General features: G+C 40.3%; 2 protein-coding genes across 3 annotated transcripts in view; one reads left to right on the forward strand and one right to left on the reverse strand.

Moving 5' to 3' along the window:
- Nucleotides 1-5238, reverse strand: part of ZNF106 (zinc finger protein 106) — a 35776-nt gene extending 30538 nt beyond the window's left edge. The window contains exons 1-3 of the mRNA XM_061462371.1: nucleotides 5096-5238; nucleotides 4728-4839; nucleotides 4374-4471 (exon numbers count right to left, since the gene is read on the reverse strand). The gene's annotated coding sequence lies outside the window, so the exon portion shown is untranslated. The remainder of the gene's footprint in view (nucleotides 1-4373; nucleotides 4472-4727; nucleotides 4840-5095) is intronic.
- A 2062-nt stretch (nucleotides 5239-7300) lies between these two features.
- SNAP23 (synaptosome associated protein 23) lies at nucleotides 7301-27384 on the forward strand. Of its 2 annotated transcripts, none has more exons than XM_061462386.1 (8): nucleotides 7301-7448; nucleotides 16798-16903; nucleotides 17481-17522; nucleotides 19505-19553; nucleotides 20046-20163; nucleotides 23555-23707; nucleotides 24275-24419; nucleotides 26214-27384. In XM_061462386.1, the coding sequence occupies exons 2-8, from the start codon at nucleotides 16847-16849 to the stop codon at nucleotides 26277-26279; spliced, it is 630 nt and encodes a 209-aa protein (XP_061318370.1). In that variant the 5' UTR covers nucleotides 7301-7448; nucleotides 16798-16846; the 3' UTR covers nucleotides 26280-27384. The 2 variants fall into 2 exon arrangements, with proteins under 2 accessions (XP_061318370.1, XP_061318371.1); XM_061462387.1 differs by having other exon boundaries at nucleotides 7383-7411.
- Nucleotides 27385-27827: the final 443 nt, after the last annotated feature.

Below are 27827 nucleotides of genomic sequence, written 5' to 3' on the forward strand. Positions count from 1 at the left end.
AATACTAATGGAATTCAAATGCTATTGGATGTCACTATGAAAAGCAAAGCTTTAGCCTCCAGAGAGAAGCCCTTAGAGGCAAGAACCCAGAAGTAAAGAGATTCAGTAGATGCTACAGAGACTGGGAGAAGACACACCCATGTTCTATTTCCAGATGCCTCTTGACTTACTGTCTACAGAGATAAACCACTTCCCGTGACACTTAGCTTTCTCCCAAACCCTGCTAGAAAACCCGTGGCTCACTTTAATGAGCTGCTTCAATTTCACTGCAAAAGAACTTTCATTAAGTACTTTGAAAAGCATTATAAATTCAACGTATTCCCTCACTCACTATGCAACAGTGACAAGAACCAGACAGCTTTTGAACCATATAGTCAGTGATTACATTTCATCTCATCATACATTAGTCTCTTCTATCACAAAACTGTAATGCTCACAACTTAAAAACGAACTTTCCCTACAAAAATGCAGGCATATTTCAATGCTTAACAACAAAACCCCCAAGCCTGAAACACCAAGCAATGTTCAAGCTTTTATTAGATTTAATATTTTGTACTTTTGAAATTACCAACTTGCTGCATAGAACAGGAAATTACTTTTTTACGGAACATTAACAGGAAAATGAACTACTCAAAAATAAGTAAACAGCGAACAAACATGAGGTTTTGCCAAAAAGATACCATCACCATATAAAACAGAAACTGCAAAATGTAAAGCTTTCAAATGAGATGTCACAACTTTCTATTTTACAGGAATGTAACTGAACAGTGAGTGATATTTATTTGTTTGCTTCAAAGAGATGCATTCCACAGCTATGTGATGGAAATGCAACTTGCCCAGAGCCTGCACCTGCTCAGAGCTTGGAAACAGCACACACACAGATTTAATTAACTTAAGCAAGTCTGCTAGAGAGGTGTTGGAGCACACTTCTCACAAGTAAAAATAGTCTACAAAGAAAATCAGGCATTAGACTACTTCCTGCTACAACATTCATTTGTCCACAGTAATTCAACCTTACCGGGTAACATACATTAAAAATGTACTTCAAGATTAAATCTGCTACAGATCAGTGGCTGAACACTCTGACTATATAAAGCCACAAGTGCCATGCAGTGAGGCAGGCAGCCCAGCATTCCAGCTGCCTAGAAATCCTCAGGAGGCCTCAAAGAGATCAGCAGTACTGGCCTGTCTAAAGGCCTGCCTAAGTGCTGCATGTCCCTACCGACAGCACTGGAAACTCTACACTTGACAAGAATGGAAGTCTAGCAGCTCAACTGTGACAGAACGCTCTGCAGCGACATGCTCCTCAGCTCCTCACAGCAATCTCATTCCTTTTGTTTCAGATCCTTCTCTCCTGCAGCAACAGATTGCATACGTCCTAGTTGGAGCTGTAGAACAGTAATACAACTACCACACACATGGGAAAGGAGAGGAAAGCAGAGAGGAAAGAAGCAATTCACCACAATGTGCATTCAGGAAATCTTTAGTCAGTTGATGGGAAGAAGTGGCAGATGCAAAGTCATTTTGACTTTGAGACAAGCCTCTTGCTGAAAAAAATTAGGAATGGAAGTGCATTTAGGCCCTGGAAAGCACTTAAACAACCACTGCTAGGATAGACCATATATAGTTTGATTATCAGCACAATTTACTTTGCCAAGAATTTTACAGGAAAACTGGGAGAACCCCACATAGGCCTTTGATAGCTGTATTCAACCAGCAATTACGATATACAAGCCGTCCAAAGCAATAATGATTGCTAATTTAACTAAGTAATGCTTCATTACAGCCTAGTAAGAGATTTTCTTAAGGATAAAAAATATAACTAGAAAACTACTTCCCTGTATTACACACTGCCCCAAACATCAAAGCCCTGCACTGCTGCGAGAATGCTGTACAAAACCAAGTAATTCATCATAACAGAGGCCTATGCTCAAATTTCATCACCTCCAGCAGGATTTATGCGGAATAAAGCACCAAGGTTCCAAGGCTAACTTTCCTTTCCCCTGAGGCATCTGAATTCACTATCTCAAGATCTACCTGAAGTGATTCTCCCCTTCCTCAACAGTAACTTTTACCAATTACGTTAACATTCCTTCTGGGCATATGTGGGAGGCATTTTAACCTTCCTTCTGGAAATGCTAATCTGTGCAATTTATCCAACCAACAGAGAGAAACTTAAGGATTTACTAAAGTTAAGTCAGGACTCACAGCATTATTCTCCTCTATCACACTATCATGCACTGTACAGAATTAAAATACTTGTACCAGAAGCAGTTTTTAAGGTAAATGCCTCCCTGGTTTCCAAGACTTAAATTTCATCCTCATGACAGACTGAGGGTATTCTAGACTCTCCCAGCACTGAAGCAGCACCACTGCACAGCAAATGTTATAACTGAGCATCCAAGTGCTCAACTGTTTTGACACTGAGCTACAAGGAGCGAAGAGTTATTTCACAGATCCAAGTTCTTTAAGTTCCTGTTAAAAGCAGCAGTCAACTCAACTATCTAGCCTAGAACACACCGATCAGAAACTGTTTGCATGCTATCCCAGGAGTGTGACTGCCTTTATGCAATACACTGGGAAGGCAACTGAAGATCAGGAGAGTGTGGAGAAATACCTTCGAAAGACCAGCACAGGCAGGGCAACACCTAGCACAAAGACAGAGTTTTCACTGATGTCTATTTTTATTTCAAGTAAATCTAAGAATGGGGCACAGACCAGCCCACCCCCTCAGAACCCCACTCTGGAACTGGGCAAGTTCTCACTAAACTATGTCCATCATTATCATAGCAATGCCTCTCTGTTCTTCATATGCAAATTAGGGATAACAGCCCAAAGAACTGAACACAAAAGCGCAGGGCTCAGATCAGGGTGAGTTCCCAAGACGAACAATATCCTGAGTGAAGAGGACCAATAAGATGTTGTTGGATCCACCGGTGCTGATACTTCTCTCCCTTGGGCTCCTTCTATTTATACAGTCACTATGGAGTATGAAAAACAGCTGTAGAGTGACATGAGATGCTCAGACCAAGGTACTCAGGTCACTCTTCAGTATATGGAGCTCTGGTGTCAAGTAAATTCAAGTTAAGGATCCAAACATTAGGACAGTAGTCATTAATGGCCATGCAGATGAAATACAGGAGTCTGTCTGAATTCTTATATCTCTGTAATGCAGTTTGCCCCAGGACTGAATATCAGCAGCTCTATCAACTCAGGATGTACAATCAAAATGCAAGATGGCCTAGGACTAGATGAGGAAAAAAAAAAATCTTGCACTACAAATATGAATAATATTTTCATAAAAACAAATTAGTTTTTTTGTAATGCATAGTACCTGCTTATTTTCCTGTCACTGGTTTGAGTCAGGTAACATCTCAAATCTTAGGACACCACCTGGTGGCAGAGTTTACAGAAGATGAGTACCAGTGTTAAAAATGTTATCAATATAAATCTGATTTCAATCAAATTTAAATTTTATTCCAGATATCTTATGAATTTTTTCTCTACAATAAAGAGGGGGGGGGGAATCAATGGAAAAATACCTTAATTTCACCTAGATCAAGCCATCTACACGTCTTTGTATCTCTGTACGCAATTTGGACATGTACTCATAGAATAGTGATTGCTGTTATTCTTTGTACTGGATATCACAGCCCTGCATAAATTAAGATTCATTTAGCTGACACCTCTTCAAATATTTCGGGACATTTCAGCTAGAAGTTATACGAAGTTCAGTCATAGAAACCACATTGGCTCAGATAACAGACCTACATAGTTTGCCTAAAACCAATGACTTGTTTCAAACTGAAAACACCAGAACATAGCACCTACTATTATGATGCAAATGCAGTTGGCTTGTACTGCCACTCCAGTTGCAGCCAAGCAAGAACAGAAACAAAAGACAATACAGTTGCCTTTACCTGAACAGACCTCAGAATAGGAAGCTATTTTCCAAGGTAACCAGTTATGAAGCCATTCTGCATTGGCTCTTAGAACCTGCAATATTCATCATAAATATTGCAGTGCTAACAGGGAGATAATTTCAATCTTCAGCAAGACTTATTAAATTTTTGGAAGGCTTAAGTGTTTTTCAGGTTAGTTTTTTTGGGGGGGGGTGATGGGGGTTTTTTTGTTTGTTGGTCGTTTTTTGGGTTTTTTGTTCGTTTTGTGGGGAGGGGGTTTGTAGGATCTATTAGTTCAGGCTGTTAGTTTAATATAGTAATTGAGGCTTGACTGAAAAAAAGTAACAAATAACAAATGAACAGAAAAAAATCAGCAGAAATATAGGAAAAGCAATCCCAGGAACTGATGCTGAAAACAAAGTCCAAGAAGCCTCAATCCTTTTCTCACTCAGGTCACACCTCAGAACTCACCTGATCTACAAAGCTCTTTAAAGCTGCACTTCAGAAAGCACAACAGGGAACATGAGAAGGAAATCTGTTACTTGCACAAGGCCGTTGTTATCAAAACGCTATCAATAAAGGACAACAAAGTATAAACTTCAGTCATCAATGACACTTTTATCCAATGCTCATACACTTTTCCAAGTTGAAGCTCATAAGCACCCCTGAACAGTTCTTAATATAATTTAAGCCTACATGCAAACTACTCCACTTTTAAATACCTTTTACTTCATTGTACCCTTAGTATTTCACACTATCAGCCCCACTTTTTTAAATTAGCAGATATTTATCACCACATTCATATATGCTTCCACTAAGACACACCTTTAGCAACGTATTACAAGAAGGGTAAGTGAGCAACTCTGCCCCCAGAGCCACGTTTCAACCCAGGAAACGCTTCTGGCTGGTATGAAGAGACCTGATGATAGCTACACATCTGTAACAGAGAACCTGCTCTAGCAAAGCTTGTATTAAAACAGGGCAACAACGTTCAGGATTTACTGCAGCAACAAAGGATGCTCACAACACAAAGCAAAACGCATGCCCGCCCCAAGGCAAGATGTCCGGTGCAGCCCACCTAGGCCAGGCCTGCCCCGCTCACCTCCACCAGATGCGGTGCAGCCCCCCCATCATCCCAGCTGTCCCCCAGGGAGCTCCCCGCAGCCTCTGCTCCCCGCGGCCTCGGTACTCACACATCACACCCTTCACCAAGGCAGCGGCCCGAAAGTCCATCCCCGTGCCAGGCCCGAGCAGACCCAGCCACCGCACGTCCCCAAACCCACCACCCTCACCGAACCCACTCCGCGCCGGGGCGGGCCGGGCCGGGCCGACCCCACAGAGACCCGCGGCGCACGGCGGGGCGGAGCCACTGCCCAACACAGCCAATGAGCCGCCAGGAAAGTGGCCGCGCTGCACGCCGGAAGGCACCCTTGGTCCTCCGCGGTGCATGCCGGGAAATGTAGTTCCGCCGGCATGGCGGCTGGGCAGTGACGGGCGAGCGGCGTTGTAGAAGCAGTGGGACTTGCGGTGAAGTCGGCAGGATGGCAAATGGTACCACTGGTTACTTACAAAAACATGGAATAAGCCAGAGTCTCACATGTCCAGAAGAATGGACTTGTGATAATTGGCATAATTGGGAAGCTGTAAAATAGCAACTAATTGTGAACAGATGCCATAAGAAAAAGATGAAAAAGGAATTATTTGCAAAATATTAGGCTTCTGTGTAGAAACTCCTTATCAGCATAGATCAGATGACAGCAAAAAGATACAGGACCTAACAGAAGAAACTGGAAAAGGAAAGAAAACAGAACATACACTATCTTTGAAAATTGAAGAGTTACAAAATCAACTTCAGAAAGAAAGAGAGAAAGGGCAAAATTAGGAGAAAAGGTTGAAATGATGCTTATGCAACCTTTCAAGCCCCCTGATACTGTACAGAATAGAAATTGTACTCCTTGTAGACTAGGAGGGAAACATCTGGGGTGACTCCAGTGATAATGACATGAGAGTAAATGATTCCTCATCCCTTTTAAATTCACGTCCTCCTATATATCAGGTCAGACCTCTAATAAAAACAGAAGAAACTACTGGGCCTTGGGGTGGAGCAGAAGACTCAAAGAAAGACCCCACATGAGCCCATTCAAATGGCTAATTTACAAGTACGCTACAGCCGTAAGCTGAGTGAAACAGAAACTGAATACTTATGGCAAGTATGTTTAACTGGGGGAGACAGAATTTTACTTGCTGGCAATGACACCAATGGAATTTGGGGTCGTGGAGTCTTTTTAAATGCTGGTCCTGAACCGTCAAACAATCCCCACTTGAGAACTAGCAGAGTGGCATACTGGGTTAGCAGAATAGGTATTTTGGAAAGAGAAGAACCTCTACTAATACCTATTATATTCCCAAATGAGCTTCCCACAGCTGTTACAAAAGCTGCCTGTATTCAGGCCATGCAAGAGTATGAACCCACTGATGTTCCCATATGAGCAACTGTAGATTATGACCTGTTAAGGCCATTAATTAAGGGAGCTCCTGCTGCTCTCAAACCTTACCTTACCTTACTGCGGGATGAAATTATGAGAAATTCAAGACTTTAATGCTTTATTGGCCATAAGAGGTATTGCTGATTATGATCAAGACAAAGTTCTAATGCACAGAGATCTCCCCACCTGGGCAACATTAATGCATGACATTATAAAACATGGGTGAGAAACAGGATAGAGCGCATTCTCATGAAAACCATGCTAGGGCATGTGAAAAACAGCGAGGTGGTTTGTGACATTCAACATGGTTTCAACAAGGCCAATTGGTGGCCTTCTATGATGGGGCTACAGAACTGATGGACAGGGGCAAAGCAGTTGATGTCTACCTGGACTTGTGCAAAGTGTTTGACATTGTCCTGCACCACACTGGCTCCAAGAGCCACGTAAAGCTGCTGCGGGCCTCAATGGTGTGAGACCTCCGTGCGGCGCTCCGAGGGAGCTGCCCTGCGGTGGGGTCCTGAGGGCAGCTGAACAGGGAAGAAGTCACCCAGGCCCGAGAAGGAGCACACCTCGGAAGGGCTGCCCACCTCAGCTCTGCAAAGCGAGGTCTGTGATTCCAAACGGCAATTTTCTCACTCCGCCCTCATTCTCTCTGGTAACGGGCGAGGGGCTGACACGCGTCCTCCTCATGTGCAGCACGGTGCCCGCAGAAACACCCCCATACACGTGGACCGCACCAGCCCCACGACGCCAGCGGGGCGGCGACAGCACCGACACCGCACACCCACAGCTCAGGGGCGGAGCTGGGCGCCATCTTGGGTGTACGCAGCCTGACGTCACCCACGTATGGGGGCGTCCCGCCATGCCGGGTGTGGCGTGTACTGCCCCTCCTGTGGGCGGTGCCGGTTCCCGCTTCCGGGCGCGTGGAGCTGCGCTCTCGCGGTCGGCACCGGGGCCGGGCGTGAGGGAGGGACATGGGCGCGTAAAGGGTGGCGCGGTTCGCCACGGCTCCGTTTGAGAGCGGTGCGTGTGAGGGAGTCTGCGGTCGGCGGTGGTGCCGGTAGGTGTCTGGCGGCTGGGGCTTGCCGGCTCTCTGCGCCTCGGGCGGGGCGGCTGCCGGTGGATCCGGTCTGTGGCCGCCTCTCTGCCGCGTAGCGCCCCGCGCGGGGCAGGCTCGGCTTGGCTCGGCTCGGCTGTGGTGGGGGCCTTCGCGGGTCGGGGCGGTCTTGGCCTCGCTGGCCCTGTGAGTGCCGCCCTGCCTCGGCTGCTGGGCCTGAGAGCTGGCGCGGGGTAACGGGGCGGCCGGGCCGCGGCGGGCTACGGGCGGCTCGGGAGGGGCCACGGGCTGAGCCGTGGGCTGCGCTCGCCTTGTCGAGTGGTGGAAGGCCTCGGCCGGCTCTCCCTGCGAGGAGCATAGGTGCTATGTTCGGGTGTGTTTCTTGCTTGTCGAGAGCCCTTGAACTGGTGTGCCCCACTGCTTTGGACTAACCAGCAAGATGCTGTTGTGGTACATAGTAAACAATAATCGCCAGAAGTAAACTGTGCGTTTCCTAATGTACCTCTTGAAGCCCTTGGCAGTTCTGGGAAGCTAATGTAGAGTCAACTTTATTTTTCACTTTTTCCTTTATTTTTTCCTTTCTGTTTTATGCAATGAAGGTTGCCAAATTACCACACATGATTCAACAACCTAAGTAAACAAGCTGAAGAAACTTTGGATATTTCTTTATGCAACTTCTCTAGCTATTTACCTTCCCCTTTTTCACCCTCTTAATAAGGGCACTGGGTCTCCAGTGGTCAGAAGTAAGCAGCTGGGTGTTGCTTTGCTTCTCCATAAACAGAGAAAACAGCTATGTAGGAAGGTATTTAGGGATAAAGGGAAAGCATCCTGTGATGTCAATTGCTTGATTCAGTGACTTGCACAATTAATTGCTTATTGACACTTTAGTAACTAATCTATACGTCTGACCTCCCCTGCTGTACATTTTTTGATGTAGCATATTACATAGCACGGTTTGTGTGATTAGAAGAAAAGGAATCAGTCCATGTCTGCATACGGATCTAGGGTTAATTGTTACTTGGTATTGGTGAGTGACTGATTTAAAGAAGGTATCACGAGGCTTTTCCAGCCAGACAAAAATGAATTGTTGAGACAAGTATGGGACTGCACAGAGGAGGTGGCATTCCTAGCGCCTATTCTTTGCGCTATCGCCTCTGTGCAGTGTGGTCAGGAAGCTGATAAGAGAAAGCAGGAAGCATGCAGAGTAGTGTCTTGTTCTGGGCTCTGGCCTTTTCCCCAGGGTCACAGATGCTTTATTCATTTATCTTGTATGCCTAATCGTGTGGAGGAGTACATCTTGGTGTTGACACCTTGTACCACCCTGTATTAGCTGGGGTGAATTTCAGCTGACTAACAAGTAGGATAGCTATTTGTGTTAAGGAAGGGTTTAATAAAAACAACTCCTTATGTGTTAGTGATATGAAGAATTGGCAAGATTAAAAAAAAAAACCCTCACCATAAAATCATCTAGTTTGTAAACTATCTAAATTTTACTTTTTTGCAAGAATGCATGGAAATTTCTTTTTTTCTAGGAATATTATTTCATGAATTTTTCTGTATTTTGGGCAAGGCAACATCTTGCTTTATAAGAGGAGGAACTGAGAGAGCGTACATGTTTACCTGAGGCTGCACCAATTCATTGATGCCTAAAGTACAGCTCGTAAGATAATGGCTTTCAGTCAAGTTTTGCAACAGCAGGGTTGTATCATCTAGTTCCTACCTTTCTGCTAAGATTACTCAAAAGGAGGTATAGGCTGCATTTCTCAATCATACTTTTAGATGTATTAGTTAGAAGCTATTATTTAAAGTTTCTTCTCCAGTATGTATATGAAACATGCAAAGAAGGAACTAGTGAACTGGGAATAACAGGATTTTAAGGCTTAATGCTTTGGTATTCTTACCAGTAGATCATGTTAAAAGAATAAAGTACAAGTATTACTTTCTGCTTTATCTGAAATGAAGTAGTCAAATATATTTAGAAATATAGGAGGATTGTTTCATATAATGACTTCACAAAAATAACTTCACAATACATGTGAAAGTTTTTCACTCCACCTTGTTACATTTAGTTCCTGGCTGCCATAAACTTCCATTAGATTTTGAAAAGGAAAACAACATGAAGATGTCAGCATGAGGTCTTGCTGGAACACTTTGTGGGAGTTACGTGGTTTTCACTCTCAACTTGGAAATAGCTCTTTTAACAGACAAATTATTCTAGAAGGCAAATGTAATAAAATTTATGGTTTTGGTATCAAAGAGATAATCTTATCCCAACTTTTAGGTCTCACATATATTTTTTTTTTGTGGCCAAAAATATTACACTTGTTTCTTCATCTCACTTCCTACTCACGAGAAAATTGTGAACCTCTTATTCTCCATTTATGGAACCAGGCACTAAGACACAGCCTGCTGTGTATTTTTGATGATACACAAATATATTTAACAGGAAAACAAAAAAGAGAAACATTTGTGCTTAACTTCTAGTTTAGGGTTATCAGTGAAGAGGAAGAAAAGTTAAGTGATACTGATTAGAGCCATGGTAGAACTTGAGAGAGAAGGGCTTAGGTTCTAACAGAGGACCCCTAAATGGCAAGTAGGGAATTAATTTATGGTATTTAGCAAATGTGATGGACTTATGGCAAATTTCTGAAAGGCACTGAGTCTGTCAGAGGCATACAAGTGTTCTATGTCAGCCAGAGATGCAGGACAAAAATCTTACAGTCATTCAAGGTGGGGTTGTGAAAGTGCAAGCAGTAAGAACAATTGATTGGTCTGGTGTATGTTGACCTGTCTGGCTTAAGAAAACTTGTCACTCCTGACAGCATTTCCCTCCTTACATTTCTTTTCCAGATGTGGGCTGTGTAATTGCAGTTGAGCAAGCACTTTTCAAGGCCTTGTGGTGTCCTGCACTTGGCTTAACTCACAAAGATTGGTAAGACAATTCTTACTGGTTTTGAGTGCCTTGGGTAGCACAGCCAGAATATGGTATAACTGTTGTAAACCAAGGAAGTAAATTATCTTTTTTTTTCCTGACGCTAATAAGCCTTAGAATTGCTTTTCAACTAGTGCTGAAGAAAAGCACATTCAAACAGCATGTAAATTGCCTACTATAGCTGTCAGGACTTTGGAAGCCTCAGAAGATGATCTGGGATTGAAAAACACTTGAAAAGACCATGTGACCTCACTGTTACGGCTTTTGAAACTTGTTTACATTGGAAAGTGAGTGTTAGGATAAATAGCTGGCATCCAGTGTACAAGCAATTTTGAATGAAAAAACACTTGTAGGGAAAACCTGTAGTGGTGCAGAGAAGCATCTCAAATCAATGACTTAGACAGCAAAGATTCCATATTGGTCTTTTTCACTGAGAAGACAGGTGGCAAAGATGACTCTGTTGTTGCTGGCTGCATACTTTGATCTTGAGGCTCTGTCCATTCAAATGCCTTAGGGTGGTTTTTTTCCAAAGTTTTTAATGTCTGTTCTCAGACACTCCCAGACAGAGAGCTTGGATAAAGCCATACTGTCTTAGCTTCCTGTTCACAAGCAGGTAATTTACACTTGGAGACTTGTACATGCAGGCAGTAGGTCACTGTAGGTATTACTAGCACTGAATTTGCTCTTATTGTACTCAGTCTTATGAAGGAGATAGCTTGGCAGATGTTGGGATTAAGTATTTGGGGTTGGTGTAGGACTCTTATTAAATAAATACTTGTAACTGATCCATCTGAAATGTGATAGTATGAGCAGCACTTTTCCCCAAATGAAAATATGCACTATAGTCCCTGAGTATCACCCTGCTGCTAATACAGACACAGCCATAGCTCACATTGGTATCTGTCACATTACAGTTTTTTTGGGCTAGACAACCTACTAAAATGCTTCAGCTGCTATATGGGTGTGTTGGTTAACCAAATGAAGATCTGTAAGCCAGTGATACTTCAAATGGGTCTGGTATCATTCGAAGATCATCCCCAAAGTGCTTGTCATGTCCCTTATTCTTTTGAAGGAAATATCTTGAGCTTTTAAGCAGTTCTGTAGAATCATCTTTGCTGTGTCTCTTCCTCAGCATTCTCCAACCTAACAGCTCCAAATAGGAGAGTACATTGAAGGTTTTTCAGGGTTTTTGGAGCCATGAATAAAGGTTTAATAAGTGGAAAAAAATATGTGGAGACATTAATTTCTTTGTTTCTTCTTGTTCAAGAGATGGCAATAACTTAAATCTAATCCATCCTCAACTGACTTAGACCATAATATTCTGATTTCAATATGTGTTACAATAGTGAGCTTATAGGCTTAGCACATTATGAGCAGTCTTGTGGAGAGAGAACCTTTAATCTAAAGCTTGTGGTTGGAATTGGAATTCTGGAGAACTTTCTGTCCCACAATCTCAAAAATAAAAAGAATGGCAGAAAAGAGGTTTATAGGATTTCCAGGCCCTGTGTTTATTTCCTTGATGCTTTTGGTTCTTGATGAATCTTGGTTTGGTTTTTTTTTAAGACAGTGATAGTTAAGATGATGTTGTGTGCAGTCTTCTTAGTTCCCTGGTAGAGAAATTTAATGAGGCCCATTACTTCAAGAAAATGTATTTTTTGGAGCAAGGTTAGTTCTGCATAGTTTGTAGGTGCCAGGTTCTCCCATGCAAGGGATAGAGGGGGAATTGCACTGAAATGTGTTTAACTTTAATCCTTGCAGTCTGATAACTTGAGTAAATAGTGCAGAGTACTTTTTAATAACAGAAAGTAAATAAAGGTGACATCACCTTATTACTCATCCTTTCTTTAAAGGATTTCTGCTTTGTATTTAGGCACATTGGTCTCTTGTTTAGAACTTATCACTTAGAAAATAAAGTGAAATGGCAGAAAGTTGTAAATATGAAGTCTCTTTGTAGGCTGTCTTATTTCTTTGGTTAATTTGTGGCTGGGATTAATGGGCATTGTCCATGGATGTAAAAATAAATGCTTACCTTAGCAAATCTTACATTACAATAAAAATACATTCCAGGAACACTTTAGCTATATCAAGTGTTCTGTCCCTGAGGAATCTTCATGTCTTGGATATAAAATAGTTTTGTCATATAACAGCTCAGTTTGCAGTAGTCCAATTTCACTACGCAATCAGTGACTTTTCACTCACAGACTTAAGATCCTTTCATGAGGTTTATTTAAGGCAGCTCAGTCCCAACTTTGAATTTGGGAATGTCTCTTCAGATGGTTTGCCCAGCTAAGGTCCAGTAAAGCAGGGTGAGGGAAGAAAGGACATGTTTTCACCAAGTTAGATTAAGCACCAAAAAATGACATCAGGCTGGTTCTTTGGGAGAAGATCTCACATTTATTTAATATTCAGAAACAGGATTAAGAGCTGGCTACCTTAGTGGGTGCTTCATGATTCCTAGGCAAAAGATGATGAGCGTTCTTTCGTTATGTATGTGTTCATTTGGCTATGTATGTGTTCTGTTGGAATAGCCAAACTATTATTTCAATACAAATGACCACATCTTGAATGTTCTTATTGTTTACAGATATCTTGCAAGACGAGTAAGTAACTGTACCCTATTATCTGTGATGAAAGATTGTCAGAGTGTTTGTCCCTTAACCAAGTGTTCTGAATGGTTTAACATCCTCCCACATAGGTCAGTTATTCTAGCAATTGTAAATTGGGCATATGAGCTATCACTTCAGATTGTTTTCACCTCACAAGAGGCAAAATGCTACAAGTGGCCAGATATGAGCATCAGAAGATAAGCACATGCATGCCTCAGCTCTGAAGAATCCTGGATGTAATTTTTTTTCTCTTAATTATGGGTGTCAGCTGTGTAGATGGTTGGGGTTTTTTTTCCTTCCTATTTTGCAGATGTATTTCTTGTGCTAGGTAAGTCATAAACAGCTTCAAGATGAAATACCATTGATTTAGGGAGAAAGTTGGAGGAATGCTGTGGGTTTCCATGGAACTTCTCGCTGCCTGGTAGCAGATTTGTTCAGGAAGATGTGAGCAAGCTAGGGGAACAGAAAGCTTGCTTGCCACCTTTAGAACTGGTAGATTCAGTGGCAAGTGCTTATGTTTTCAAGATGTTGTCTGGTGTCAGATACAGTTACAGACACCTAGTTTTGTGTGTTACTACTAACTTATTTCTGTCAAATAATGAATTGACAGCTCTTTAATGAGCTAACATAAATAGGACAAAGCTTGGGGGGAATAGTTTGATAGGTAACAATACATGAGGTAGCTTTTCATGTAACTGCTATGTCTCTTCTTGTAATTACTATCAGATTTCAGCATGGCATTATCTTTCATAGGACTTTATTAACATCATGGTTGTCAAGCCCAGGGTGGATTTAGTTCAAGTGTATGTGAGCTTCAGCCCTGAAGTTAATTTACAACTGTCACTTGCCAGTAATATGTTACCTTCCAAACTTTACCATCAAGAACTACTGGCTTGGGAATTGGAAGTGCTGACTGTTGTCTCTTTTCTTCTCCTTCAGTATTGCTGCTGGTTGGTTTTTCAATGGCTTCTCCATGAATTTGTGGTTCTAGTAGTACAGGATGGTGTTCTGTCAGTATTGAGTAAAACACAAAACTCAGTATCTGGCTTGGTAAAGTATACATTCTTTCTTCAGATTCTGGGTTCTTTCCTGGCATGCAGTTAGTATTATAATGTATTTGCAAACATGCATTCAAACTTAAGGGTCTTATTACCTGTTAGATTTAATTTATAAATCCTTCTTAACCATGTTTGAGAATATTACTGTTATGTCCCTGCCTCAAAAGCAAAGAAACTGTTACTGATTTGTGTAGTGTTGGCTGTAGTATGGTTATTGGGTAACTCGAACAGAGCCTCTGAGCTAGGGTTACATCATACAGCCAGCAGTTATGCTTGCACTGGTATGTGAACCGGACAGCCTGAACCCACAGCTGCAAAGTGAAGCAGAACAACAGGGCTGCTGAAAAAGAAATCTCCAGTCACTTTGCGATCATAGCTGTATTTCTGGCCCTGTTATGCAGTTGTAATGGGATTCTTGGCAAGCTGATGATTCACAGGGTGGGGTTATGTTCTCTCTTTTTGCTGTCCAAGATGAGATGTGTGTTTTATGGCTCCAAGTTGCAGAGGTACCTGACTGTGTGGCACCTGAAGCAGGGAAAGCTGGTCAAGCCCGCAACAGCTACAGTAATCCAGATACTGCTTTTTCAGTCCCCCTATATAATTGACTCTTAATCCTGTTTCTGAATATTAAATAAATGTGAGGCCTCCCCCAAAGAACCAGCCTGATGTCATTTTTTGGTGCTTAATCTAACTTGGTGAAAACATGTCCTTTCTTCCCTCACCCTGCTTTACTGGACCTTAGCTGGGCAAACCATCTGAAGAGACATTCCCAAATTCAAAGTGACTTAAGATCATGAAAGGATCTTAAGTCTGTGAGTGAAAAGTCACTGATTGTGTAGTGAAATTGGACTACTGCAAACTGAGCTAATAGAGGCCTTATGTGAAAATGTCTAATCTTATTACTTTTTAATGGTGGCAAAACTGAACTTGTGTTGATAGCTACTTGACTCCTGAAGCCACACTGGTAGCCATAGGCTGAGGAGGTATTTTATCTTCATAAGATCAAACCTGCTGAAGTATTCTCTAAATCCTGAAGTACTTCAGCTATAAGGGATTAGGTGTCTTGATTTCAAGTCACCCTGAGATGTGCACTTTCTGTGAACAGCATCCCTTCTCTAGCTAACAGCTGTCTGAGTCTGCATAAATTTGCCCTTCTAAGAGCAGTCACTAATGTTATGTCTTCTAGAAAATCTATCTAATAGGGAAAAATGGAACATACTTCTGTTAGTCAAGCAGGATGTTTGGAATGATTCCAGTGGATTATGGGAACTTAATTAAAAGCTACTCATGTGAAAGAGCAAGGACTAATCAAAAGTTAAGGGGAAAATTTATTTTAAAAGCTCCTTATTGCTCAGTTTATGTAGTATCTCATTAAATTATTGTATAGCCTGGGAGCTCAGTTTTCCCATTGCTAGGAGTGCCAGCTTTATTACTGTTCGTCCAACAAAAATGCATATTCTTAGCTCTGAAAAACCTGGCTCTAATGAGAATACATTTATTGATGGGCTTGCTTTTTCCTCGTTTCTTCAGGGAAAAATGTATCTCCTGTTAATAGCAAAAGTTAAAACGGTGTGTGTAATGTGTGGGGTTTGTTCATGAAGAAGTTTGGGGGGAGGGAGGCTCTCTGTGGCTGTCGTTACGTGAAACAATACTCCTTTTTGACTCTGTAACTGTTGTACTCTGTAAGTAATGGGGGGGAGGTCAGTTGTATTGTTGCACAGGATTGTGAGAGAGAAAAAGGGGCTCGGTCGCTCAAAGTGGTGTCTTGTTGCAGCGCTTGAGGGGAGGGGAGGGGGCTGCGACGGTGAGGAGGCTCCAGTGGACGCTTCTCGAAGCCTCTGGGAGCTTCTGGAAACTTCTCGGTAATGAGACCCCCTGCAACAAAGGGAACCAATGGGGAAGAGCCATGTCAACATCCGAGTGAGGAGGGGCGACAGGATTGGCTGGGGCCTTGAACCGAAAAAGAAAGGACCACCTCCCAGGGACCGCGTGTGCGCGTCTTGGGCGGAGTGGGGGACTCCGCAGTGCACCCGGCGCTGTTTTAGCTGCTATCGCTTACTCAGTTTAATAAAACTTTAAACCGAAATTGGCTACAATATTGATAACAGTGTGTTGGGGCTTCATCTTGATCCTATCCTTAATAAGAGAAAGATGATATATTTGAAAACCTTCGCTAGAGCGGCAAGCATACCATTTGGAGCTTCTGCAGGTCCTCTTGCATTTGAGGGATTCACCATACTGTTTCTCGAGCATTACCAGAATCATTTTAGGTGGTGGTTGGTCAGTGAAAGTGTTTCCCCTTCTGACTGACTGCTGAAATTCCCCAGAGGGAACAGGAAGAACACTTGAAGTTTATACTAGTAGTTTAAATGTTTTCCTTAATTTCTTTCTGGATTGCTGACTAAACCAGTGTGCTTTTCCAACATGGAGAAGCTTTTTATTTTAAGACTTAATTTCTATCTGTTGTTAGCTTAAGTAAAAATGAGGAATTATCAAAAAATGTTTTGCAAGCCAGGTTTTGTAAAGGAAACTGTTTCACATACTGATTGTTCCTATATTTCTCTTAGCTCCTAAGTTACGTCTTATCAGCTGAATAATTCTTCTAGTACTTTCTAGTCCTAACCAGGTGGTGTTCTAAGCAGAATTAATTCTGTAGGCTTTCATTCTTTGAACTTCTTACTTCTGCTTTCAACTCAAAATACTGATAGAAGGAGATTCTGATGCTTAACTGGTAATTCCTTTATTCTTTATCACAGGGGGAAGATTCTCTTTAACTTGATTACTTACAAGGAGTAGTTCCTCATCATGGCTGAACTATCGCCTGAAGAAATCCAGCTGAGGGCCAACCAGGTCACCAATGAGGTAATTGTTATAGGAAGCCATCTGGGTTTACACTACTTATCTGCCAAGATTACAGTATCTTCTAAGTATTAAGTCAGAGTGGTGACCCTGCAAGGGTATACTTGCATGTTTCAGACTCTCACTTTACTTGGTGAATACTGGAGTAAAGACCTCTGCAAGCAGTAAGAATGAATTTCAACCTTTGAATTGTAAAGCCACCTCCCTGACTGAGTACAGATCACTCGGCCATGATTACTGAGACCATGCAGGCTGGGTACCTACAGTGTTCTTAATCCATGTTGATATTTCATGCTTATTCAAATGATCTAAAGTTCATTTGAATATATTTTCTTTTATAATGACTTTCCAGTGGGATAAGCAAAGTACTAAAGTACTAAAAAACAAGTACTAAAAAACAAGGGCTTACTAGCATACTGAAAAAATCTCCAGTATGCTGGCACTGTGATGTGGAATGTACTACATATAGGCAGGCTGATGAACCTTTGTATATTAATTGCTTTACCGTAATGAACTGGTGAAGAGGATTTTGGGACACTGATGCGCTTTTAACACACTCATGTTAAAATTCTGTTTTTAGTCTTTGGAAAGCACAAGGAGGATTCTTGGCCTGGCCATTGAGGTAAGGAAACATTTTTGAATTCCCTGGGGATTTATTAATTTAAGAAGCAGCATGTTAATTATCACAAAGTGATCTTAATCACTTTTATTGTCTTTCTCAAACTTTTTGACACGCATTTCATTATTACAAGTTGCTGCTTTAATTCAGCAATAGAGTTGGAATGAGTTAAACCTAATGTTTTTTACATTATGTATAGTCGTATCACAGAATTCCTTTCTACCTGTTTTCCTCTTAAGCAAAATGGCCTAATCTCCAAATGCTACAGATTAGTTAAAATAAGGCTTCTTCAGTGGTCAGTAATAACTTTGGCTGCTGTGTCATTTGCTTCTCATAGCATCTTTGGTTTCTCTCTTAGCTCACTTAGCCTGTGAACAGTGTGAAAATGTCTTGCTTTGAGGAAGAGGGCAGGGCTTAGTTGGGTGGGGTAGTGGAGGGTAGGGCTGCCTTCAGTTGTAAACAGGCTTCTCTACATACACCTTACAATCTGTTGGTAAATTTTAACTTTAAAGGTAGCTAGGTATGATACTAAACTCTTAACACCTTTATACATGACTTGAAACAAATTTGTATTTTGAGTTCATGTGACATTGTGTGAGGAATCTGTTCCTTTATGTTGTGCATAACCCATTGTAAAAATAACAAAGTTTATTTTCAATACTGTAATTTCAAAATATAGAGAGCATCCTGTTGGTAGGGAGTAAGATAAGGTTGATAGTCAGCTCTGGTAGACTTAACAAAGCTTAACTGGTTCAGCAAGATGATTTTGCTAGTATGTGGATAAACCATAGACAAATGGAAACCAGAGACTAAGCAGAGACAGAGCTAATGCCCAGGCTTCAAGTGCTGAAGACTTGAGACCCTTTGTTGTTGTTGTAAGAACACAAAAAAAAATAATCCAGTGAGTAAGGACCCTGAAGTGTTTGGTCACTACTGCTTTAGAGCCTGTACTCACTGTCCAGGTGGTAGCAGTTTGCTACGAAACAGAAGATGCTATGTTATCAGTGAGGCATTTGAATCAGCATAATGAATACTTCTTAAACACAAACATTAAGAGCATGTAATGAGCCATCATTATTTCACTTGGTGTCATGGTTTGGAGATTCATAAACCAAAATATTTCCTACAATAGACAGTCCTATGCTGCCAGTTTATAGTAAAGCATGGGTGCAATTTACATGCTAGATTCAAGTCTTTAATCCAGCAAAGAGTTCTGCAGTGGTATATTCCTCACTGCTGATTTCTTTTGCTTAGTTTTGAAACTAGTGATGGGCTACCCTCTTCCTGATCTCTTCTGCTGAGTTTTCATGAACAGTTTTGCAGGCTTTGTTTTGCTTTCTTTTATTCTGCCTTCCAAGGACTAAAGGCTGTGTTAGCCCTATTGAAGGGTGTAGGGATAAAGAATCAACTGAAGTGCCACATTTCAAAATAAGGCACAGCTAGATTTACTTTTTTATTTGATATTGATATTGTAGTTCAATCTGAATATTGAAAGAAGGTAGACTGAGATTAGGGAGAAATTCTTACCTGTGAGGGTGGTGGGACGCTGGCACAGGTTGCCCAGAGAAGCTGTGGCTGCCCTGTCCCTGGCAATATTCAAGGCCAGGTTGGACAGGGCTTGGATCAACCTGATCTGGTGGAAGGTGTCCCTGCCTGTGGCAGGGAGGTTGGAACTAGAAGAGCTTTAAGATCCCTTCCAACCCAAACCATTTTGTGATCTTACTGTAATGTTAAAATAATTTAAAAAAAAACCAACCAACCAAATACAAACCACCACAAACAAACAAAAAAACCCAACACACCAGGCATGATTGTTATCAGCCTACCATAGGATCCATTTGAAACTTAGCATAGCTTTACTATGGAAGTTATTCCTAGCAGTGTTTTATTATGAACTTGCTTGGCTTATCAAATTTACTATAGAGACCTGATTTCACATTGCTGTATTAAAATCAGATTTTATATCTGAACATTTATTTCTGCAGTCTCATGATGCTGGCATCAGAACTATCACCATGCTGGATGAACAGGGAGGTGAGTTCTTCCTTCTTCCTCTCTAACATTAAAAAAACACCCAATTTTATGACTGTAAGAAAAAGGATTATCATTCAAGAGTTGTTGCTGAACCTGTTATTAAACACTACATATGTAGAATGAGACTTGCTTATTTGTTATTCTGATGTGTTTGTAGTAAAGAGGTTTTAAAGTAATTGAGAGACTGAATTAGTTATAATGTAATACAGCTCTATTAGAGATGCTCTTCTTCCCACCACAGAAAACTACATTTATTCTAAAAGCAGCAACTGAAGTGCTTTTTTTAAGGATAGGGAAAATATTTTTTATGTAGTAAACAAAACTTTTCACTGAATATCTTCCAGTAATAAATAATAAATAAATAAGTCCTAAAAGGCAGGAAAGACAAAAAACATTAATCTCACTGTGAAGATAGAACTGAAGCTTCCTGCTTGAAGGGAGTGTTAATTTCCCCCAATCCATGTTTATTCTGGTTACTTGTTTCTCTTCCAGAACAGCTAAATCGCATAGAAGAAGGCATGGACCAGATAAATAAGGATGTGAGAGAAGCTGAGAAGACACTGACAGAGCTCAACAAATGTTGTGGGCTCTGTGTCTGTCCTTGCAACAGGTCAGTTCAGTTGGTAATTGGGTCTGAAGTTCTAGCTCAATAGCTACTGTACTAGGAGATGGTCTCTAATAAAAGAGCTTATTAAAAAATGCTGACTCTCTAGGAAGATCAGCTGTTTTGGTTTGTAGAGATGCATCCTTTTAAAATTGTGGATTGGTAGCTAGAGCTTACTTGCATCTAACTTGCATATATTGTGCCCCTGTCACTGTAAATATAGCTGCTGTGTAACATCCTGCACAATTCTGCCCTAAGGTCCTCTAAAGTTTCTATTTGGTGAAATACTAACAATCTCCATATGGACGAGACCAGATTGGACTGCAGATAGCTATATATTTAAGTGCCTGCCTGTGTTAGAAATTGGACTCCGAAAATAATTCTCTACAAAAGTACTTTTGTACTAACTTAAAAGTAGGAAAACTTCTGTTTTGAATAAGAAAAGTAATACCGATTCTCGAGGCATTAAAAAAAAAACGTTCATGCTTTAGGGAGGAAGAGTAGGAGAACAGACATTGGTGTTAAAGCTTTAATGTTTCATTACTGATTACATAAATTCTTGTAGACCTGCTTCATGGTACCTCTAGAACATCAGTGTTCTGGTTACCATAACCAAGTCAGTTAAGAGTGTCTTTTATATGGCACTTGTTTAGTTGCTTAGCAGTACAAATCAGCCTAAACAATTATCAGAAATCAGTCATATAAGGAAAACGTTTATTTTTGGAGGTGTGCTAGCTACATCTTTAAGCAGCAAAGTATCAAATTGAGTTGTGTGAATTAAATGTGATCATAGTTCTTCCAAGTGAAGAAGATAAAAGCTCTTTTAAGAGTGTGACCACTGAAGTGAATAGTGTGTGTGTATTTGGTCATTTTTAGCTCTTTAGCATGAGGGAAAAACAATCCAAAACCCAGCTATCATTCAACTGAGAGGTAGCAGAAACCTAGGTAAGAATTCCGTGGAATAGCTGAGTCTGCATTATCCAGCAGAATAATGCTTTGAGGATAGATACGTGTGGCTTCTAAGGCTGAAAGTCTTAGAGCTTTAGTACTTTGAAAATGCAGATGGTTCTGTCCTGACCTCTAGATAGGTGTGTTTACTGATTAGTTGTATCAATCTGATGAATTGAGCATTTTGGCACATTCAGTCTTTGTTTTCTGTAGTTAGTTTTATTTCACTGAAGCTAAGCAGCTTATTGACACTGAGCAAGCTCAGAGTTCATTAATTCTTATGGCAGTCCTTTGGTGTACACAGATAACAATAAAAAATAATGTTGTGTACCAAAACAGGCAATAATGTGCAGAAAAATCTACTAGGTAAGTAGAGGGCAGAGAAGAAGATGAAACTTTGAATGCCTTTCATATATCTGGGACATTGTTTTTTCTGTCAATGTTAGAGTTGTTTGTCAACCAGTTATCTCTAAAGCATTTCATTTGTTTTCATAAAGTATGAAGCTGAATCAGAAAGCTTGCTGAATTAAATAGTGCTTATTTCTTCTAGGCTTAGACTATGCATAAAAGCTGTGTGAAAACACGAAATACTGGCAGCACTCTAATATAATCTATGTACTAATAACTATTTACCAGTTTGCTGGTCTTTACTATTCTTTCTTTTCCATTCTTTCCTAACACTGATGCTTGCTTTCTAAAAATGAAGACTAGGATAAGAAGCTGTATTCACTTAACTGGTGAAAGCGGATTTTAGGACAAGGTCAGTCTTACTAGCGCAGATGTAATTTAACCAGCTGTCTGAAGTGATGCTTCTATTGGATTTGTGCTTGCATGTGTATGATGCCTGCATGTACGTCTCCGTGTGACTGTGGTGTCTTTTAATACTCATGTGAATAGAAAATGTCAAGTACTACGGAGTGCATTTCCTGTGGAAATGTTGAACAACTGCTTGAGGCCTTGCTAGCTTGACAGGCTGTATAAATTGCCTTATGCCTATGGAAATAGGAGAAAAGTGAATATATAGTAATTTGTAAAACAGATCTTAAAAAAGTCAGGTGGTGAGAAGCTTTGTTTCTTAACCGCTTAGTTTGAGCAGCAGTTTTGTTTATAGCTGTCTACTTTTGTGCAAGTAGTTTTCAGGCCACTTGCTTTGTTCAATAAATTCCTCAGTTACCTCTGGCACCTAAGACTTTGCTAATCCAGAAGCCAAGCACACAAAGCTCTCCTGCTATAAAAATCTCCTACCTAAAGAGATGTTTAAGTCTGTGTATGCACAAGGACCTAGAATTGACTAGTTTAGGTTTCTTTAGAGTTCTGCTGGCTGTAACACTTCCGTTATGAACTGATAAATTATTCCATTTCTTCTCCTTGATGTATTCATACTAGATTACGTTTTATAACATCTGGCCTATGAAACACAATTTCCCTTTTCAATTACACAAGTGCCAACAGAATGAGGGGAATATTTTTTAATTGCAGCTGCAGTTAATGACATTGACACCTCCTCAAATGTGAATGTCTGGGCTATTGAAAGGCACTACAGGGAAAATGATTACCAATAATTGTAAACTTAGATGCACTGAAAGACACAACAGATTTCTCCTCACAGGCTTTTTAAAGAAGCAGAAAAATGTCAGTGGAGTCTGGATTATAAAGTTTAAACCTGAAAATGCCAGCAAACAAGGTGAACATTAGAATATTCTCTCAAGATAATGTTTTTTGGGTTCATAAAAACTGACCCCAATTTAGATCAGTTATTTTTTCACTAGATTTTCTTCCCCTCTTGCTTTTGTGAGTCTGATTCTTGACACTGTTTCATGTTAGTGTGCTGCTTTATTTTTATTTCTTTTCTGAATTATGTGCTAAAAGTGTAATGGTAAACTGGTTTGTTGCTTTAATAGGGTTAGTACAATCAAATTGCAAAATGAAGGAGCCAGTTAAACATGGTTACTGTTATTCCATAATTAAAATTAACCTGAGGAACAATAACTTTGAAAGGAAAGATTTAGCAACAGACAATGTTCAACAGAAAAACAGTAGAGATTAATGTTTTTCTTGCATAGAGTAGCTACTTCTGCTAATCCCCATTTCTTCCCTGAAAATCCTGACTCTAGACTAACTCCTGTCATAAATGTAACTTTATCTTATGACAGTGTGAGCTTTCCTGTGACTGTCATAAGCTTCCCCTTTTCTGGTAAAGTATGTTAATGTAAGGAAATCGCTGTGCTTATATTAAATCTTAAAACGAAATTACAGTCCCAGAGTAACTCAGTTACGTTTTTACTGTCATGATATAAGAAATCGCATTGCATAGACAAGGCTTTGTGTATACAAAATCTAATCTCTTTCAGGCACAAATGTTTCTGAAAATTCTAGATTAATTCAGAAGTTCAGTCAGGAAACCATATTTCTGGTGTGACAGTTCAGATCTCTTATTTTTGTGGAGCAGGACAAAGAACTTCGAGGCTAGCAAGGTATATAAAGCAACCTGGGGAGATGGAAATGAGAACTCGGCAGATCATGTGATATCCATGCAGCCAAGAAGAATAAATCAGCAGCAGTTTCAGGCTGCTGGAGGACCAAGTGGTGGATATATTACAAGGTTTGCTCCTTTATATTCATCTCAAAACTAGGAATCCTAAGTTGTCAGCTTTTCAGATGCATTTTAGGGTAAGTTGCTAAATAGTAAGGTGTTTTTACTGCTGCTTGGAAGAATTGTTCCTACTTGAACAGGAGATGGCAGACACTTGCACTTTCAGTATTGAAGTGCTCATCTTAAACTTCCATTTGTTTCGTCTTGGTGGTATTAGTCTGTTTCTGGCTGTGAGGATTGTAGAGCTTCATGCTCATTTATTGAGAAGACTTAAAAATATCAAGGACTTTCACTGTCATAAAGTATATTTGAGACAACCTCATGTCTTAAACTTCCTCTGGTAGCTGTTACTTTAAATTCCAAGGCTATTTTGTAATCATTAACTAGCTTACACCTTTTTAGTGGGCTGCTTGTTTGGAACATGTGGGGTTCTAAAAGGGCGGGGGGGGGAACATCTGACAGGCAGTGTATTTGAGCCAGGGTATAATGGTACAATAATTGGTATTAAAGTAAATTTTAGGTAAGGAAAAGCAAGCTTTAGATTCCTAGAAACATTGTCTTTAATTATTTGAACAGGATAACAAATGATGCCAGAGAAGATGAAATGGATGAAAATCTTGCTCAAGTGGGAAACATTCTTGGGAATTTGAAAAACATGGCTTTGGATATGGGCAATGAGATTGATGCCCAGAATAAACAAATAGACCGGATAAATGAAAAGGTAAGTGCCAAAGGTGTTCCCTGCCTTCTGCTTAGAGGTTAGGTTGTAACTGAGAAGTTACAAGGAATGGGTTTACTGTTCTGTCTACATGTATTTGCAGTAAGTATGCATCAAGATTATGCCATTGTTCAGGTTGCAGTGATTTGGATAAGGGATATCTGGGTGTTTGGGTGCATAGCTGAGAATTTAAGTGCTTCAGAGTGTCAGGAAACCTAAATATATAGCACAGGTCACTGTCTGCTCTCGAAAACACTGAACTTCTAGGCTTGATAGGATTGAAAGGGCAAACATACTGGAGGATTTTTTGCTCGCAGGGAAATCTTGTACATGGTAGGGAATAGGTATTTTTGACAAAAGCAAGATTCTTCTGGAATTCCTAAGAAGTTGCTTTAATCACTGGACATGAAATAAAACCAGGTGATTCGTTGCCCTAATTCTCATGGACAGGTTAATATTGGGACTGGGGAGACTTTGGAATAATAGGTTTTGTAGGTGCACAGGTCTGCCCTCATCAGCAAATGGAGTTAGGCATAGCCAGTAACTTATTTTTTTTTCAAATGTTACTGCTTTAAAGACAAACTTCCCAGAACAGATGAATCCTATATAAATATATAGGGGGGGGTGCATCTTATGAGGAAGTTAGGCATATTTTAGAAATCCCCACATTATGAAATGAATACAGGCATCTTGTTTAAAAAGGAAATCAAAGCTTTAAAGAACAGTGTATACTAAGGATTTAAAAAAAGCGGAAGTGAACACCAATTGCTGTAAAACCATGTAATTAAGACAAAATGGGAAGTTAAAGATACCATTAAATGCCCAGTAGGGTTAAAAGTGAGAGGAATAGACTTTTCTCAAATATACAGTTAGTCTGACACAAATGCTGGTTGTACCAATGTCAGCATCTCAGTTTGTCTAGTAAATTTGAGTTGTGGCATTAATAATGCAATCAACATGATTTTATGAAGGATGCCTTAATTGTCTTTCACTGTTCCCTGAAACCACTGATCTGATAGGATTACCAAGTAAAATTCAAGTATTTTAAAGAACACTAGAAAATTTAATAACAGTTTAAAATGAGGTGTGAATTTGTTACATTTTATCATGTGGACTGAAATTGGCTTGGTCAGATTAACTGCAAGTGGGAGTTACTGTTTGCAGCAATAGTTTTTCTGGTAGTTTCAAGCACCTGTTTTGGCCTGACACTTTCATTTCAGTGGTTTGAATAAATCTTGCTGATCAAACTTAACTAGTAAAATTTTAGAAACGAGTTAGAATTGCTTTACAAAGCAGCAATAAAAGTGGAAATGTTATTCCTGGCTTTCAGACTGGCACCTGTCTCAGGATATTTATCCTTTCCTGCTGAAAGGTGCTTTGAAATCTATCGCACAATGTGGAAACCAAATCAAAATGTTAAAGGTGAATCTTCAAAGGACAGTATCATTCAAAGAAACAAAGCGGTATTAAGCTTAAAAGCATCAGTTCTATTCTGAAGTTATTTTTATAAAAAAAAAAAACAAAAAGGAAAGTAAAATTCCAGCTCCCCTGGGGAATACATAGGCTTGACTGGGTGACTTCTGGTAGCCTGCAATGTTAACACAGGACTCCTAGTTTGAATGAACCCCCCAATAAGAGGTTATGCTACTGGGTTTTTCTTAGATCATCTAGTTTACTGAAGCGGCTCCCCTTCTGCCTGCCACAGTGATAATACCCTGCATTGCAGAAGTTTGTGGGTTTGAATTTTGAAATGCTTTTGCAAGAAGTCTGCAAATGACGTGTGAATGTCTCTTTCAGGCTGATACAAACAGGGAACGCATTGAGCAAGCCAACATCAGAGCCAAGAAACTAATTGACAATTGAAGCCTGCTGTCATTGTTAATGACACTGTCTCCAGCTGCAAGCCACCATATTCATGGATCTGTGAAACTTCTCCCCCTCTGAAATAAGAGGGGCTGGGTAAAATGAAGCAGAACCCTTTCTGTAGGGATTAATTGTCTTATTTTTTTATATTGCTTCATGTAAATGTGGCCTTGACTCCAAGAAAGCAGCCAACAACAACATAACTTCCTCCTACCCATCTGCCTTCACTATCTTTAAACTGCTCAGGGCTAAGAGTGTTACGGCTTTGAGAATCTTCTTGCATGTTTCTTTTTCCTTTTTCCCCCGCACCCAAAATGTTCTTGAAGTTGAACAAGCAGAGTAACCTGAATTTACAGTTGTGGGAAGTTGGAGGGGGCACTTTGCACTGTTTAAAATACCTCATAAGTTGAGTGTCTTCACTAAAATAGGGACTTGGTGAATATTGTCTGACTTGTATATCTAGCACGCTACCGATATTTTTACAGTCTAAACCACATGATTGGTTTGAGGTTGAGTTCGTCAGTTACAGAATTGAAAAGGCCCACTAAATACTTCTGGGTTGAAGGCTTAAAAACACTCCTAACCACATGAACATTAGTGTAAAGGCAACGGGAGGAATATACAGGTTGCCATTGGTTTGGAGGCTATGCCTAGAAATCCTGCTGCATTGTCCTGATGATATTTGTTGTGAGTATATATATACCTGCTCTAAACCCCACGTGCATATGAGTAGAACAAAATAAAATGATCTCCCTGAAGTATTTGATGGAAAATGTTATGTCCCTGATCTAAAAGTTAACTTTTAAGTGTTTGAATGATGCATGTTAACTGGAAGAAACTGAGCAGAAAAGTGTGTGTGTCTCATCCTGTATCAGAGTCCATTTTGGCCAGTTTTCACTGGAGTTCAGTTTATGCCTTTCTCCAGGTGCAAAATAATGACTTTGATCTGGTGCAGAGCTTGCTCTCAGCAGTGACTTTGGGGGAGCTTCTCAAATGTACTGGAAACAGAGAAGCTTATCATAAAACTTCTTCGTCACAAGTGTGGAGGAAGCAGTATCTATTTATGAACTGTATGCTAGTTCTAAATAAACTAGTTTTAAATAGATTCCTGACTGATTTATTATTGCAGACCATGAGACTTGCAGTTGGAAATATTGCATGTTCAAGTTGCTTATAACCAAAATGTTCCTGTTGCAGTATATAGGAGTTTCTGACCAGGTGAGGTAAAGCTATCATAGGGAATGAAGAAAAATGGTTTGATTTTACTGTAATTTAATCAGATTTATTTCTAGGGTTTTCTTTAAAAATTTGGCAGATAAATCACAAGTGATGCGTATAATTGCAGTAATGCCTGCCTTAAAGGTGAAAATGGGGCTTTGAACTAACCTGTGATACTTTATGTTGGATGGCAAAAGTCTTCAAACCAAATTGATTGGAGGAATAATTAAAATTAATAGCATTATTAGGTGATTCGTTTGGAAGCTCAGCCCACAACTATCCTGTAACTATTGATAATGAATCCCAGGGCTGTTGAGATGACACTTATCT

This window comes from Pezoporus flaviventris, unplaced genomic scaffold (genome assembly GCF_033815535.1).
Source record: "Pezoporus flaviventris isolate CSIRO_AGI_PZ_B2104156 unplaced genomic scaffold, CSIRO_AGI_Pfla_v1 ptg000035l, whole genome shotgun sequence".
NCBI lineage: Eukaryota > Metazoa > Chordata > Aves > Psittaciformes > Psittacidae > Pezoporus > Pezoporus flaviventris.

Excerpts from the sequence above, each read along its gene's own strand:
- SNAP23 (XM_061462386.1), top strand. The coding sequence starts at position 16,847 with ATGGCTGAACTATCGCCTGAAGAAATCCAGCTGAGGGCCAACCAGGTC. Across the intron at positions 19,554-20,045 it reads CATGCTGGATGAACAGGGAG|AACAGCTAAATCGCATAGAA; the intron begins GTGAGTTCTTCC and ends TTTCTCTTCCAG. Across the intron at positions 24,420-26,213 it reads TAGACCGGATAAATGAAAAG|GCTGATACAAACAGGGAACG; the intron begins GTAAGTGCCAAA and ends TGTCTCTTTCAG.